This window comes from Astatotilapia calliptera, chromosome 19 (assembly GCF_900246225.1).
Source record: "Astatotilapia calliptera chromosome 19, fAstCal1.2, whole genome shotgun sequence".
Lineage (NCBI taxonomy): Eukaryota > Metazoa > Chordata > Actinopteri > Cichliformes > Cichlidae > Astatotilapia > Astatotilapia calliptera.
The window spans coordinates 24,276,491-24,293,645 of NC_039320.1; the positions used below are offsets into that span (position 1 = coordinate 24,276,491).

Genomic DNA, 17,155 nt, shown 5'->3' on the forward strand with positions numbered 1-17,155 from the left:
GTGCACTTTATTAAAGCCATTTAATGTTGTTAGGACAGCAAAAGGAAGCAAGAGAGACCCAACACTATGGCAAGGATGAATGGTATTAAACTGACTACCATTACATGAGCACAGAAGTCACAAATGTTGCCGCTATGATGATGATAGTAACATATGAAGTCGCACTGATTTAAACTGCTTTGAGTATGTCACACACAGTAAAGACCAAAAAGGAAAAAATTACATGAATTCAATTCATGAATGTTTAAAATGCCAATTCTGCATGAGAAGTAAACGTGAGGAGGTTATTCAGATTTCATTGAGCACTCTGAAGCCATAATGAGCAAAATAAAATTTCCCTGGTATATGTACAGTAACACACACTTACAGTAAAGTAATAAAGTGACATGTACTGGACTGCTACACAATTTCATGTATTAACCTCAAAGACTGATAGCTAATAAATTGAGATAACATTTATTAAACAATATTTTAAACAATATATTCATACTTCTGGACTAAAGACATCTTATTAGGTACGAGTACTACAACATACAAGTATGGGAGGAAAAATACAATTGTTCAAACCCCATTAAAACTACTTTAAAAAGGCTTAATATATATTGCTGGTAATATTTTTTCTTTTTAAGAAAATATAAATTGTGCGACTGAAGCTTACAATACACTGCTGGCAGTGGCGCCAGATTCTGTGGTGACCAGCTGGGAATGGGTCATCCGTCAAGGCGCCGTGTGCTGAGAAACTCCCAGGAAGAGAGGAAAGAAGAAAAAACTAACCAAGAAAGGACAGCTGGACATCACGCGATGCCTGAATCGCTCGCACTTAAACCCAATTGCTGCTATGGTGTTTGTCACGGTGGAATGCTGCAAATATCACAAGATGTGCACAAACAGCAGCCAAACTATAATAAACTCATACAGATACATAAATAAGTGGGGGTGGGAGGTCTTGGAAACGTGTGTTTGTGTTTTGGAGGGGGCGTTGGGGGTTTGGTTGACAATGTGAGGAACAAATTGTAGTGTCCAGTCTAGTCCAGCAGTGAGCAGGCTAAATATTGACTCAGTTGATGTGGTCCAAAGCACGAAGCAGCTCCTCTCCCTGCAGTAAGTACTGACCCTGTAAGGGTGCATTCACCTCGCAGTCGTCGCGGGTGAGGAGCGGCAGGCCGAAGGAGGAACTGGTGGCCTCTGAAGTGCTGCCAAGCAGGCGACTTGCCAAATCTAAGATCGGAAAAGATCCAGTTGAATCTTTGATGTTCAATTTCAAGTAACACAGTAACACTACTTACAAAAAAGAACTAGTTTATTCACCTGAAGACAGCAGAACGATGGTCCTGGTTGTACCAGACCCTGAAGGCTTCAGCTTTTTGCCCTTTTCAACCTGCTGCTGGAGCGAAGTTCCCTGAAAAATAAATACATAAATAAATAAATAAATACGGTCCCACTTCCAGAAGTCAGATTATACCGACTATGCGTATGTGCTGAGGACTAACCTGTTCTATAATCTCTTTTAGGTCACAAATTTTTCTTTTGCGCTGTGCATTCTGAACTGCGAGGGTCCTCAGCGGCATCTCTTTCTCCAAATGTGGGGCTCTGCAGCACACAAAAAGTAGGCCTTAACTAGCCTCTAAAAAAGGCCATAAAAATGTAATTTGGCCAAAAAAATTAAAACGTTTAAGAGATGTTACCCATTTGCCAAGATGGTGGGAGGATGAGGAGCATCTACAGGCTCCACAGGTGGTGCTGGGGAAGCTGTGCGACTGCCTGGCGCACTGAAGGGGGAGCTGGGATAGCTGTGGATTGGAGTACTCTCAAGGGACTTGACTGATCCACAAGACAAAGGCTCTCCTGGGGGCAGGCTGAGCAGCTGGAAATCATCATCCATGGGAATGTATGGAGCTAACATCTCCAGATCAAAGTCCTCCGTTTCCTTATGAGGAAACAAAAAATCAAATGGATAAGAATACAGAAAACTCTGGTGTTTATGTGATTCATGACTAACTTAATTTAAAAAAAAAAAAAAAGTAAAAAGTGATGCTTTTTCTAGATTTACTACCTGTGTGTTGAAGGGTGTTTTGGGCTCTGTATCAATAGCAAACAGCTTCTCAACCAAGTCTAGCTTGAAGTCCGAGTTCATCTCTGAATCCATGGGGAAGCAGAAGTCCAGTGGACTGCCGGGCTAAAAAGAAGAGAAGTCAAAGGTCATTTTTTTCTAATAGATATTACTGAGTGGTTAAAAATATTAACTGTCAATGTCTTATGTTGACAACAAAATAGTAAGTCAGTTTTACCGCTGGGGGCCTGTGGCTGGTTGTGGTAGTAGACTGGGCTGGAGCATAGCTCTCAGACTTTGAATCTTCAGAGTTAGTGCTGGAAACATCCAGAGGCTCACTGGGTGGCAGAGGGGAAAGAGGCAGAACCAGCTTGTCATCTGTGGAGGGAAGCATTACATCGTTGTAGAGAGGGACATCCTTCAGAAGATGGATATCTGATTCTGTACCTGAGGGTAGACAAGGTCAGAATCGTTTCATTTAGCAAGAAATAAACCAAGTTATGCTGTTTAAAGAAGTTTAAGTATGTTTAGTCGGGTACTAACCGGGGCAGCTGAAGTGCAGGGAGACGATCGTGTCTCCGGCAGCTGGTGCCAGCATGGTGAGGGCTTCAGGCTCTCCCTTTAGGTGGTCATACAGGTTAATCGGCAGCTGGGTGACTGCCGAATCAGTAAGGATTTTGAGTATGTTCATCTTTGGGCTTTTCACCACCTCCTCCTCCTTCTGCACTTCCTCCTCCTTCTCCAGTTCAGCCTTCTTTGGCTGGACTGGAGAGAGCTCGACCTGGCTGATCTCGACTACAAGCTGGTCTTCCTCCTGCTGTTCCTCCTTTACCGGCTTCAAATCTGCGGTCTGCTTCACTGACAAGATCAGTTTCTCCTCCTGGATGCCACTACAACAGAGGAAGGACACGATGAAATTATGCTGCTGTAAAATTACTACCAGTGTATCTCAAGTAAAAAGATAATCCTAACCCTTACCCTTAGGTAAGGGTTAGGATTATTGTGTTTCCTCTGAAAGAATGACTTCAGTGAGACTTCAGTGTACCTGAGCACGAAGTTGACACAGACAACACACTGTGGCTGGGAGTTCTTGTTGTTGTAAATGACAGTGGCCTGTGTTTCCACCCACACGAAGCCTCCTTTCTTAGCCAACATTCGGTACTGGCCTGTGCAGACTTGGCCTTTTGCAAACACTAAAAACATCAGGGGGAAAAAGAAAAAAAAAAAAAGAGGAGAGAAAAAAAATTAAGTTAGGCAAAATTAAACAGCTAACATCTGTTTTAAACTTTTAAATCCAATTATGTTTAACATTTTTGTTTATTCTTACAGTTTTGGTGGGTCTTGGTAAGGTGGTCTGAATCCAGAGCATGGTAGTACTCATACACAGAACGATCCAACAGGTCCTCTGGATCATAACCCATGAGATCAGTGATCCTAGAGAAACAAACAATTTATTTAGATTGAATTCTGTAGTACCTACACTGAGCACTAGATGGCTCTGTGTCACTACACTACAATAGATAGAGCGACGCTGATGAGCGGCAATAGCCAGAACATAGGTTTAAGGAGCTGATTTAGATTTGATCCCTGTATCTTAAGCATATAAGACTTACTCCCACTGGCAAACTAACCTCTCATCACAGTACGTGAACTTCATGTCCATCGTGTGGCGGCTGAGGAAGGTCTTGGTGTCCAGAGGGACCTCAATGTTGGAGGGGTGCGGGATTGGATCGCAGATCAAAACCAGGTAGGGCACAGGTGGCTCCTTTTGCCCGTTGGTGCCCTCTTCGTCCGGGCTGTCATAAACGCGCACGTGACCTGTGCAGTGAAGCACCTGCAGGAGGACAACAGTTGTGTGATGATTATGGGATGTACTTTTGTGTGACCACAACATATTTTTTTTACTTTCAGTCCTTTGACATAATCTGTAAATGAGAAGCATTGCAAATTTGAGTATGTTCATTTCCTTCACACAGTAACATTGTCTGCCATAACTCAATGTAGTTTGCATCATTCACTTTTATGGATGCAAACTAGTTTTCAAACACACTGATCATAAGCTACGCTGACTTTATTCTCCCTCAGTCATCAGCACCTACAAAAATGACATCACGTGGACAGCTGCTTACTAGTCTTGTTTTCATCACTCCTCCCTGCTCTTTAGCCCACAATAGCTGTCATCACGTGGCTTTATTATTGCCAACAGCACAGTGGTCCAGCTCAAAGGAGGCCAGGCTTTATTAAAATGTTCTGTGAAATGTGATTGACTCAGCCAGCAGCTGTGGTGTTGACAAACCGAGATGAACAACGCACATTGGAAACGGCAACACAAATAAATATATTATCACTTATTACATTACTGCTTCTGATGGCAGGTCTGCGAGTGTGTTCCCACCACAGCCTACCTTCCATGTAGCAGATTTGACGTTGACAGTGCGGCCCCTGCTCGTGAGGGTGCACTTCATCCGCAGAAAGAAGCTACGCTCTGTATTTGGCTCCTTGGATTTCTTGGAGCCTGAAATCACAGAAGCAGGAATAATGGAGCCACAATTACAAAAGGGGGGAAGCTGCTTCTTACATGCTGTTTCAATGGTGACCACTTCCATTTATTACTGCCTCTATTTTAAATCTTCATATTTCAGTGTTGGGCAACTGCCAATTTGCATACAGGAGACACCAGGGTGCAAAAGTGGTTGCTGCAACGCTACCAGCCGTTATAAGTGCACATACCATCAGTGTGCAGTGAGTCCAAATCCAAGCAGTACAGAACCACGTGTGGGTTCCAATTAGACCTACTGTTAACAAATTACCAGTCACACCAATGTTATGAACCACAGGTGTAAGCACAATTTGTGATTCACCACAATCACAAAACTATAAGCTGACATGACCTCATTGACCGTGCTGACCTCGTGACTAGATAGAGGAAATGATCAATTGTTCTCACAGCTTCTTGGTATGAATTTATCGGCTCAGATTGAACTGCGCTTCCTGCTAATTGGTTGACCTGACACAGTGCTGCGCTCGTTTATTTCTCCCTTCCTCTGTGTTGTAGGTTTCATAAAGAGACACTACTCACCGGGTCTGTGGATGAGCATCTCCCTCAGCTCCTCTTGGTCACAGGGATGTGTGAAGTCAAACACACTGTGTCCAGTCAAGTCAAACTGCAGAGTACAGAGAGAGAGAGACAAAAATGCTTAGTAACAGTTAACAAATACAGGATCTAACCTTTTTCTAGAAAGAACCAAATTTCAAATCACTTTAATTCCAAAGACACACAATTCAGATCTGTATTTGCACAAAATTAACTGTAGAAAATACTGTACTATATTATACAGTCAACGCAAAAACTCCTCCGCCCTGAATTTTGCACTTTTGTCTCCTCCGATCAATCTCTTGCTCTGTGCTTCTCCCTTCTGACACAGCAGGTCAAATCAAACCAACCTGTGCAAGCCCGAGGCACTTGCTGACATTCTCGGAGAGATAGATCATATCTCCATCCTCGGACAGCACCATCAGAAAGCCCTCCAGAGCTTTTAGGTAGGAGCTGTTTAGCTGAATATCAAGCTCTGCATCTTCCTCTGTTGTTGGCTCATCTAGAGGAGAAAACAGAAGGAGGAGAGGAGGGAGAATTTGAGGTAGAGGGAGGCAGGGGGGAAAAGCAAAGGAAAAGGAGATCAGGTAAATGGCATGGAAATATCCTATTATTATTATTATATCACAACACGTTGTTGGCAGAGTTTATTATAAACAATTTAAATTTACACTACGGACCTGTAACTGAAACCTTATGGGGCTACATGACATAAACAACAATGGCTGCACAATTCAATAATCAGAAGAGTGTAAAGAAACAACTGTGCACCAAGCTGAACTTCTCATTATTAGGTGGAATAGCATACAGATATATACAGATACCTACCAGTGGAAAGCAGTTTTCTCATGCGCAGGTAACTGATGGCGAGTCTCATGATTGAGGCCTTGTCCAGGCTGGAGCTGACACTGTGGGGCAGGGGCAGCTGCTGGGCCAGCTCGTAAAACACCTCTGACTCCTTCCCACGCCGACATCGTGCTGCATCCCTTGATTTCTCCTTCCTGCGCTCTGAGCTCGCTCTGCTGGACAAAGGTAGTGGATCAGCCACAGCTCTGACACATACCGGGTTTGTTATGCACACTGCTAGACCTGACATCCCTCCTTTCTACAGCCTACAGTGTCTAGAGAATGCTGCGGCAGCTGGAGTCTGCAACAAGCAACCTCACGGCCAAGCCACCGTCTAGACCCCCGTCAGACTCATTTACATGCATAGCTATCTGCAAGCATCTTATTGGCTGTTGACCAAAAGAAACTGAGTCCTCCCACTCAAAGTGATTGGCTAGGAGGATAGTCATAGATTCTCCTGTCTCTTGGTGCACGGCCAAGCTACAGTGCAACATCAATCATCATGATGTTTACAAGCCTGGTTCAACCAATCTATGGGGACGAGAGATGACAATACCTGCACCAACACAGGGTAAACACACAAGCACACTAACACAGTGACACACTGCGAGTGACCTTCACCTACCAGGACTAACAAATGATCACAGTTTCTTTCATTTATGTTAGTGGCTCATGACTGCTTCTGCTGACCATAGCTCCAGTTTCGATCTTACATTTAATCCAGGCAGTGATCGAAGGTCTGCCTAATGGACTCTCAGAGGACTGTAAAGAAGAAAAAAAAAAAAATCACAGGAGCTGACGGTACTTTAAAACACCCAAAATCTTTAAAGTGATAAAAATAGATAGCTACTATATATATATATTAAAAAAAAATTAAAAAAAATCATGCTCTTGTTTTTATATTCAGCTGGACAGAAAAACATTCAACAAGGCACTGATTTGGTGTTTTATTTGCACTGTTGTGCAATACAGATTCTTTTATGACCACAAACATAAATACACTGGAAAATCATCATCCTAATTGTCAACCACACTGCTCTACTTCAACCCAAATGCATTTAGCTGACACTGGACCAGCATGACAAGGAAATGTCATGGATGGAATGGATGGACGCTCAAAAGCCCTTGGCTATGAAACACACACCTAATTGAAATTGATCTGTTACGCACTTGCAGCGCTGACCAAGGCCATGCTGTTATTTGAGGCTCTCCAACAAGAAAAGGGGCCGGCTAACTAAAATTAGCTTACTGTATATCAAATCACCTGGCAGGGTGTCAGGATGCATTTTTTCCATCAACTATATAATATGTGCAAACTCCTGTGCAACGTAATTAGTCCTTTGGGGCAGAAGGATTTGCACAAGTCTAGGCAAAGCATTTGTCCCCCAGGAAGTCGCAAACATGGTGCTGAGAGCAAAAAAAGCAGTCTGTAAACATGTGAGGCATCTCCCAACAAAGCTGCACAAACAAAAATCTAAACATGAATGCAGTGACCACTTTTCAACCCAGGGAAAAAAGAGAGAGAGAAAGAGCAAAATCATACTGGATAACAGCCAATCCACACATGTACACGATCTCTTTCCTTCTTACTCCACTCCTCAACCGTCAAACCATGCATGTAGATATAAACTGGAGAATCTTGAATTCTACAGTGAGGAAGCCAGCACCTCTTTAATGTTGGGGGAATGTCAACCCATACCTTCATCATCTGGTAAAACATTTCTATCCTGGAGTAAGTTCGGGATACAATACCCACATGCACAGGGCATGAAGGTCACTGAGTGGTTTGATGACTATGGAAATGATGTGAGTCATATGCTGTGGTCACAGTAACAAATTAAACACTTATGGGAGATTTGGGCCTGGATTGTAAGAGGGCTCCATCTTCTTCACCCAAACACCAAATAAGGGAATATCTTCTGGAAGAATGGTTTCATCCAGAGTTTCTGAGAATTGACTAAATCAGTGCAAAAACATTGCAGCCCACAAACCTTAGTAACACACTTCCTTGTATTATTTTTCCACTTGTCTCCCCTTTTTAACTGTAGCAATTGAAAAAGCATATGATGAAGTAGGGCTGATTGAGTATGACAAAGGTCACAATAAAGATAATTTTGGCTAATATTGATGACAAAAATATTTAAGGTTTCTGAAAGCTCATGCATTTGTTGTTCGTCAAAGTTCTTGAAACCAAAATCTTTCAAGAAAAACAAAAAAAACTTTTACTAGATTTTGATAATCAAAGTCTGTCTTACACATCTTTACATTAAATGTACTTTTTCTCAGTTTCTTTCTTTCTTGCCAACCAAGAAATCCGAACTCAATTTGCAACTCAAGCCAAAACCCAGAGCACATTCAGGACTTTAGTGAGCAAGTTAATCATCTTCCAAATGAAGTGTGCAGGTAGCCACAGTTATGCTAATGCAAACTGAGCAAAGTGGACAAGCAAAGAAAGAGAGAGCGGTTCTGTTAAAAACAGCCAGAGTTGGGACAAGATAAGGCTAACTATATTTACTGAGGAGACTCCATCTGTTGCATCTCTGCAAAGCAGAGGGACATTTGACGCTGAGCATTTTCCATTTACCTCGCTATACACCAGCATAGCGAGGTGTATAGCTCGCTATGCTGGACCATCATAAATGTTGACAAAAACAGCAGCAAAACAATCAAAACAGAAATGAGGAAAAAGATTAGACGAGACTAAAACTAACGCACATTATCATCAAAATACTTTGAATAAAACTAAAACAATATCAAGTGACAAACTGAGACTTTTGGTTGTGTATTAACCAAGAGGAAACCTCTTGAAGATTGTTTTTATATGTAATGTAAACAGATTTCAAGCCAAGCAGCAGTTACACCCATACATGCATGCAGATTCACCGTTACTATTGTCAATACCATGGACAAATATTTACAACACCCTCTGTAAACTCTGTTGGACACAGCCAGGATATCTGGTCAAAATAAGAGCAGTTCTGTCTGTATGTATCACACAATCACCTCCAGCCTACTCAATTAATTAGGTCAATTTATCATTACAAACTAAAGGATCACAAATGGTTAATATAGCTTTATACACAGGACACACACTGAGAAACTTCTCTTGCTGAGCAGCTCATCATGACTGAACCATTAGCCTGCCATACGCATTTTCTTTTGTAGTTGTATCAGGTCCTCATGCAAATCCTGCCCAAATCAAGCAGACAAGTAATACTGCACCAGAATACAACCCTACTGAATAAAGAGCCATTACAAAGGTTATTTATCTCATTTACCTAAGGCTTCATTGAACAGAACAGTACTGTGTACCTCTTATGAAACCTTTAAAAGCACCACTGATAAGGATACAGTAGAGAAGTAGTAAATTTATAGGTCATAAACAACAGCAGACAGTTTCTAAAGTTTCCCATTTGGACAATAGTCAAACACCACCTTCACTTTTGTGCTTTTCTAATTCAGTTGTGACACTAAATTCCAAAAATCTAAAACCGCTACTATTTCATAACCGCCTCCACCATTTCCAAGCTTGAAATCAGCTTCCCTAGGAACACCCAGTTCACTTGATGTTAAAACTAAGGCCACCAGAGAGGCCATCATTATGCAACAGGATTAAAGCACGTGGTCATGTCTGCCCAGCTGCCCTCTACTTGCCCTACAGCAGTCACATTTTGTAGTATTGCTCACTTTAGACTTGTTTGTGAATTGGCGCTATTACATAAACAAAATGTATTTGGCTTGTAGCCAAGTGGAGTAGAGATTAATAGAAAAACAAAACACTCCACAATAAAATTCAGTGTGAACAACGTTAGCAGTTCCCTATGAAACTTGTTACTAGAGGCTGTCCCAATTATTTTTTTTTTTTTTTAAAAAGACAAACACTCCGTCCTGTTCAGTGTGACACCAAACTATTATATAACCAGCTCTGGAGAAACAACACTGCCCAATGTAGGGAGAAAATCAGAGCAGGGCTCAAAATAACTCATTTAAAAGTCAAATTAATCACTTGCATTATAGCTACATGAAGTAATATTTTTGTAAATAGCAAACATACACAAACTCCTGTGTGTTTAGTGTGACATTTTAGCACATCGTATTGGTTTTTAAATATTTTGCACACAGCAGTGGATCAGAAAAGTGAAATTCTGTCCAATAAAGAGCCATCTAAATAAAACAAACAAACATTAAACTGAATGAACATTTGTGGTGACTGTAATAATACACAGACACTTTATTGGACACACCTTGCTTGTACTGGGTTGGACCCCTTTTTGCTTTAAAAACTGCTTTAATTCTTTGTGGCACAGATTCAACAAGATGCTGCAAATTTGTTTGCTGCCTATTATGCAAATCCTCCCAATCCACCACATCCCAGAGGTGCTCTACTGGACTGAGATCTTGTGACTGCGGAGGTCATCAGAGTACAGTGGGTACAGTTTGACATGACTTGAGCTCTGTCAAATAGCGCATATTCCTGCAAGGTGCAGTCACCAGAAGATAGATACACTGTCGTTATAAAGAGATGGACAGGGTCAAGAACAATACTCAGGTAAGCTTTGGTGTTTAAACAATGCTCAGGGAAGCCACTAAGGGGTATAAGATGTGTCAAGAAAATGTTACCCGCATTATTACAACAGCAGCATGAACTGGTGCTACAATGCAGGATGGATCCATGCTTTCATACTGCTTACACCAAATTCTATTGTCCAATTTTTATGAGCCCATGTGAACTATATCCTCAGTTTCCTGTTCTTATTTGGCGGGAGTGATGCCAGGTTTACAAAGACAAAAAAAAAAAAAGAAGAAGAGTAATTTCACCTCAAGTTAAAATAATTTCAACAAGCCATAGTTACTACAGCTGATTACATTTATTCCATGAACACCCACTGACTCAACTGCAGCTTTGATAACAAGAGCAACTCAGCAGGACTTCTGGGTGTTCTAGTCTGACTGACTCACCAGAAGTGGACGTTACAAATCAACTTCCTCTGGCTTCCCGTGTCTTTGTTGACCATGCTTTGATTTTAAAACGTGATCAAAGGGGGGGGAAAACAACTTGGAATCACAACATGAAATGATAAGTTTAAAAAAAATGGGCCTTTCATAAATCTAGTAGGCTCTTACAGCTTTGACTACAAATATTGTTTAATGTGGAATTATCACAATTTAGCTTATATGCTCCTTCTCACATGGCAAAGATCACTGACTTTACTGTTTGTTCGTGTGCGACATGTTGCCCTTCACACTACAAAAGTACAATTACTTTACAGCAAACCATAAAGATATTTGTGACCTAAAGTTTCCAAAATATAAAAGTGGAATATAATATGGACCAAGTTTCATTGTTTATACAACAGTTCACAACACAACTCCAGCAGGGCCTTTCCACTACTTTTCTGTAAAGTGCTTTTTTTGCTTTAAGAAAATCAGTCATCACAATTAAAGCTTTGAAGGCCTAAAGTGAATTTTTATTCAGCACACATTTTTAACTTATCTGGAAAAACAAAAAAATCCATAAAAAACAAAAACAAACATACCCCCTATGCTTCATATTATCAAGTAACCCAATTTCTTTTTCAAGTTCAGACTAGCCTGCTACTTGAATCCCTCAAGGGAACCAGGAAATTACAAGCTAGCGAATTGCTACACACACACACACGGCCACTCCTATTGACGTCAAGCCCTAGTGATTAAGAGATGAGACAGAAGTAATACTACAAAGGCACCTCACAGACACCAGCCAGATCTGCATCAAACCAGACTGCACACTGGAATTTTTTTCCAACACATTTTAATCTACATGTCAACCTTTCACCTAAACTCCAAATTAGGTGACAATAAGCAAAGCCCCTGAATGCAATCTACATTAAAATATGGTGACTGCCTGGAAATGGAGTATTCATTTGTTAAAAATATCTACAGGGTGACCAGCATCACAGTTACCTTCCTTATGTAACTATGGAGGTAACAGACACACACACAACAGTCATGATAAGATCTTAACAACAGCCCGGTGCGCTTTTTAGGATGTTCCATGAAACCAGTTTGCACCCATGTTGAGTTGCCAATGTTTCAAAAAATGTTGTTCTGACAATTGTTTCACCAAACGTTTTTAGAGATCCACCCACCATATTTTGCATCATTACAAATAACATTTTTTCCTTAAAGACAACTGTTTGCATATACACACACAGCAAGCTTTTCTGAAAACAGTGTTATTCTTACTATTTTGCCATCAGCCTACATGCAGGTTGTTTTCTCTTTCATGACTTTCACCATCTTATGACCACCTTTTTTGGGGTTTTTAATCTCAGGATTCACTCTGTTCATCAGACTATTTTTTGGTCTTGTGACTGCTTATAACCATCTTTTATCCTCTTGTTTGTTTTGTAGTCTAATCTAAGATTTATACACAGAAGCATAATCTCATCACCTGTCTGCCTATTTTAGAACATCTAAGAATGACAGAAAGGCCTGGATGAGTAATCTGCTTGCTGCAGAGTTATCCTCTTCTACAGTCAATACTAATAACCACTTTTTCACTCAAGCACTTCAATAAAACTCATGAAAATCTGCTACATATTGCAGTCGATGCAGACTGTCTGGCTGGATTAAGAGTTTACAAATAATCCCTGTGCAGTTGAGTTGTATTACAGTCCTACACATTTTATTTGTTGTGGGAAAGTAATGGTCGCAGTGGCTAGATGTTAAGGATTTCCTACATTTAAAAATAAAGGCTCTGGCCACCAGACCTGTAATAGAAATATGTTAACCACTTTTAAGTAAGGTTTACTTATAAATAATGCCAACCTTAAATATTAGGTGTTATTAGCTTTTTTGTTTGACTGATTGTTTTTTTTTGTATGCACTGTAAGGTGACATAGACTGTTTAATAATGTGCTTCTCACCGAGAAAGGCCCGTTTGGGGCCTGGAAAATCTTCTTTTCCCATCACACACCTTTGGGCTCTGATAACTTATAATAGCCATACTTATTTGTTTTTGTTATTTTTTTGTTTTGTTTTGTTTGTTTTACCTAACCATTAATGAATTAGTTATTTTTTAAGATACAACTCAACTTATTTATGTCAAAAATGGTTTATCAACTTTCTCTTGTTCTACCACACAGACCTCCAAATGAAGCCTTCAATTGGGCTTCTGTATAAATAAAAGTTACTAGCCACTAACATGATATTATGGCACTCTGATGATTATTAAAGTTGATCACTCTGGTGGTGGGATTTTGTGCAATTGATATTGCTCAGTATTGAGGGGGTACAGTATATTCTACAAGGCCTTCCAAAACAAGATAATTATGCCTACTTCTGGTTTTATAGTTAAGCACAAATTAATACGCGGAAATCTCAAACCAAGGCCTGCTCCCCCCCCAAAAAAGCCTCAACGTTTCAGCAGAAACCGCACACCACACTGATCACATGAGCGCTGGCAGCCTTTCACTGAAGTGTCAAGGTTGGCACCTAAAGTCCAAACAGTACACCACCAGTGATACACTATTAATAAGCTATACAATAAGCAAAGTGTCACACTCAAAATAAATGTAAATAACGCTGATGTTGCATGCAGGAAGTCTTAGCAATGGTCACAAACAAAAACGTTGCTGGCTAAGTAGCACTTATTTAACGCAGATTTAATCTAAGTAAAAAAAGAAGAAGTCTAGATTGATGTAAAGGGTAGTGACCAGTTGATGCTGTTTACCTGTTAACTCGACATTTTTGATAGTTTTTATCAGGTTGACCTACATTTGTAGGCTAGCTGCGTTAGCCATTGCTAACAGCGCCGCTAGCCGACACATTTTGACGAAACACACCGAACTAGCCTCTAACCTTGAAAAAAAAGGCCACAGTGTCGCAGGTCTCACAATAACCAAACGTTAAATAGAGACACATTTTCCAGTTATGCTTAAAAACTGGGCACATACGTAGCATTAGCCGGCACTGCTCTTACCTCTTCTTTTCGGGTACAGTTCCTGTGTCCATTTCAGGACGAAAAGACCTGTGTGGAGTCTCTCTATCGGTATAGAGCTGTGTTCGGGCCCGTCAAGAAATGAACCAAAATCCCACGATTTTCTACCGATATCAGTCCGTAAATCCTTAAGTGGATTGCATAAGAGTCCTCTCTTTGTGGATTTAGTTTAACAAATCAAACTCTCGACCGCTAAAAACAGATCCTCCGTCGACTTTCCTTCAGAAATATTGCCACGCTGGAGAGACGTTCAATTGCCGAGACAATGTTGCTTCAGAGTAAAAGTGTTCACTCCTCCTCCGTTCCGCGGACGCGCAGTCACACGCTTCTTTTCTTTTTTTTTGCATCGAGGACGCGCACAGGAAATCCGAGCGTCCCACCGACAAACGACAGATTGCTGTAATTTTCAAGAAGATCCTACAACAGCGAGACATACAGCGACTGTTAATAGCTAAATATCACTCTGAGGTAAATAAACACATGTAATAAAATAAAAAAAAGCACTGTTTTAAATAGTGTTAAATGTAGAGCTCTTTACAAAAGCTGTTCATAAACAGTCACAGTGAGTTATACCACAAATAGTTTCACAGCACTGTATTTAAGCCTAAACAATAATATCATTATGCACCAGTATTTTTATATGCAGTTACAATTCATTACAGGCTTTTTAGCACCCAACAAAGGACTGACATTAACAAAACTCCTCAGTGTTGTAACATTTTGTTTGTTTGTTTTATAATATTCGAGTTTCTTTGTTCAAACAAACAAAAAGATCAGAATCACTGCTTTATTGTGCGTTGATGGTAAGTTTACTGTTGTGTCGCCCCTTGAGTCTGAGCCAGGAAAAATTCTGAAATGTTATTAGACTTTAGAAGTTAAAAAGTTCAAGGGCAGATGAGGATTTCTTTGGTCCTGGAGGCGGGCTTGGTAAATTTCCTCCACTGCTCTGGATATTTCTGTCCAATCAGACTTCCTTCACCTCCTCCTTCACCCTGTGGAATTCATTTTACAATGAAATCTGTGATTCAGTTTTACTTTGGAAATGAAAAATAATAGTAAAAGAAAAGCAAAAAGGAGGAAACTGTGTATGAAAAAACGTTTTGGTTAACTGTAAATAACTGGACTGAAAAATAACTAAAGTAATATTATGTACTTAGAAGAGCTAATTATGACAACATAATAATGGACACCAAATGTCTTTCACTTTAGTCTTTTTACATTGCTACAACACTGTATGTACCAATAAAATACAAATATATTTACTAAGTCTGTATTTTTTACTTTATGGCTTGTTAGTTACCTCCACAATGTGTTATAATCCTTTTAGTATAGTGTAAAAGCCTCATGTCTTTATATTTTGTTTCCAAGGAGACCGACTTTCTTGTAAATTTTAATGTGGTCTTGAGCAATAGCTCTCCAGGCTTTGTGAAGGTCTTTCCAAGGTTTTCCTTGGACATTGGCTGCTTTTTTTTACTCACTGACAATCCAATTGTTATACCTGACCATTTTCAAATTGTTTTCAAATTTCAAATTTTTATATTGTTTTGTTACTATCAGCCTGTAAGAAAAACATGTTTTTTTAGTTATTTTTAAAGATTCATCTGTTAAAAATGCCAAAGATAACACAGTTTGATGGGCACCAAAGCGATGATTTCCAAAGAACTATTTGCTGAAAACTTGGTATATCATAGCAACAATATCTGAAAGCCATGTCCTTAAGAAATAGGAAAAATTCTGCAAAGACCTGACACAGGACCTACAGAGGATTATCTGACTCCTCAGTTGAGTCACGTAATGTTCACTGAAGCCTCATCAGTTTCAGTGGAAGGGTAGCTATCAAGAAGCCATTGTTAAGGAAGAGAAATAGGGAGAAAACGCTGAGATGTGCCAAATTACATCACTTGTAACAGGTTGTATGTAATGTTGAATCGAAGATTAAAATTTTGGGTTCAAATGATCATTAGTTTGTATGGAGAAAGTCAGGAGAGATCCATAACAGTGAGTGTCTGCATCCATCTTTTTGAACAGTCCTCTATACCAACGGTTCACTCCTAAGATTGTGTTTAACAAATACTATCCATATTATAAGAAATAATAATAAAACACATATAAAGAAAATGGTAGGGCAGCACGGTGGCACGGTTAGCACTGTTGCCGCACAGCAAGAAGGTCCTGAGTTCAATTCCACCATCAGGCCGGGGTCTTTCTGTGTGGAGTTTGCATGTTCTCCCCGTGTTTGCGTGGGGATAGGTTAATTGGTTAATCTAAATTGCCCATAGGTCTGTGTCTCTATGTGTTAGACTGGCGACCTGTCCAGGCTGTACCCTGCCTCTGGCCCTATGACAGCTGGGATAGGCTCCAGCGACCCTGGAAAGGATAAGCAAATGGATGGATGGAAACAGTAGATATTTTTAAAACTCAACTGAAACCAGAAAATCACCTCTGAAAGTAACTTAAATTACACCAAAAACTAACTAAACTAAACTTATGTTTACTTTGGGGCGGCAGGGATAGCTCAGTAGGTAGAGTGTTGGCCCCATGATCGGAAGGTCGGTGGTTCAAACCCACCGAACGGCTACCCTGCGGTACCCCTGAGCAAGGCACTGTCCCTACACACTGCGCCCAATGGCTGCCCACTGCTTCACTGATTGAATGGGTTAAATGCAGAGAGGAATTTCCCCAAGGGGATCAATAAAGTATACATACATTCATGAACTCGTAGACTAACGATTCTGTTCTAAATCACAGAAAAAGTTAGTCGCAGGTTAGTTTGTTCTTTGTGTTGCCTTACAATGCTACTAGGTGAACACATATTGATTGTTGCATCTGGTCACGATAGTTAGACAAAGCCTTTGCAGTGACTTCCCGTTAGATAAAGGGTGTGTGGCACAACGCCCCTGAATTGAACTTTATCTTGACGGTTCATATTGAAACCTGGGAGGGTTACATTTTTATTCATTACACAAGGCAAAAAAAGAGAGAAAAGTGTAGAAATTGAAGTTAAATCCTGATAAAATCCTTTATTACTAGACCTAGAAACTAGAGAGACCTGAGGAAATTAGTTTAAAGTAAACCATGCATGTCTACATAGGATTAATTGTGTGTGGGTTTTTTTATATGCCTATTGCGTCCTTTAAATGTAAATCTGATGGATTTTTTTTTTTTTTTATAACATAGCTGTGCA

At 40.2% G+C, this 17,155-nt stretch overlaps 1 protein-coding gene across 2 annotated transcripts; it reads right to left on the reverse strand.

Moving 5' to 3' along the window:
- Position 1: 1 nt before the first annotated feature.
- On the reverse strand, positions 2-14,292 carry hif1aa (hypoxia inducible factor 1 subunit alpha a). 2 transcript variants are annotated; one of them, XM_026151266.1, is made up of 15 exons: positions 13,954-14,292; positions 5,973-6,166; positions 5,495-5,646; positions 5,130-5,214; positions 4,456-4,565; positions 3,682-3,884; positions 3,378-3,484; positions 3,096-3,243; positions 2,594-2,940; positions 2,289-2,497; positions 2,054-2,176; positions 1,686-1,927; positions 1,491-1,590; positions 1,309-1,399; positions 2-1,218 (listed from the first exon to the last, which is right to left on the reverse strand). In XM_026151266.1, the coding sequence occupies exons 1-15, from the start codon at positions 13,983-13,985 to the stop codon at positions 1,058-1,060; spliced, it is 2,304 nt and encodes a 767-aa protein (XP_026007051.1). In that variant the 5' UTR covers positions 13,986-14,292; the 3' UTR covers positions 2-1,057. The 2 variants fall into 2 exon arrangements, with proteins under 2 accessions (XP_026007051.1, XP_026007052.1); XM_026151267.1 differs by having other exon boundaries at positions 5,973-6,163; positions 13,954-14,291.
- Positions 14,293-17,155: the final 2,863 nt, after the last annotated feature.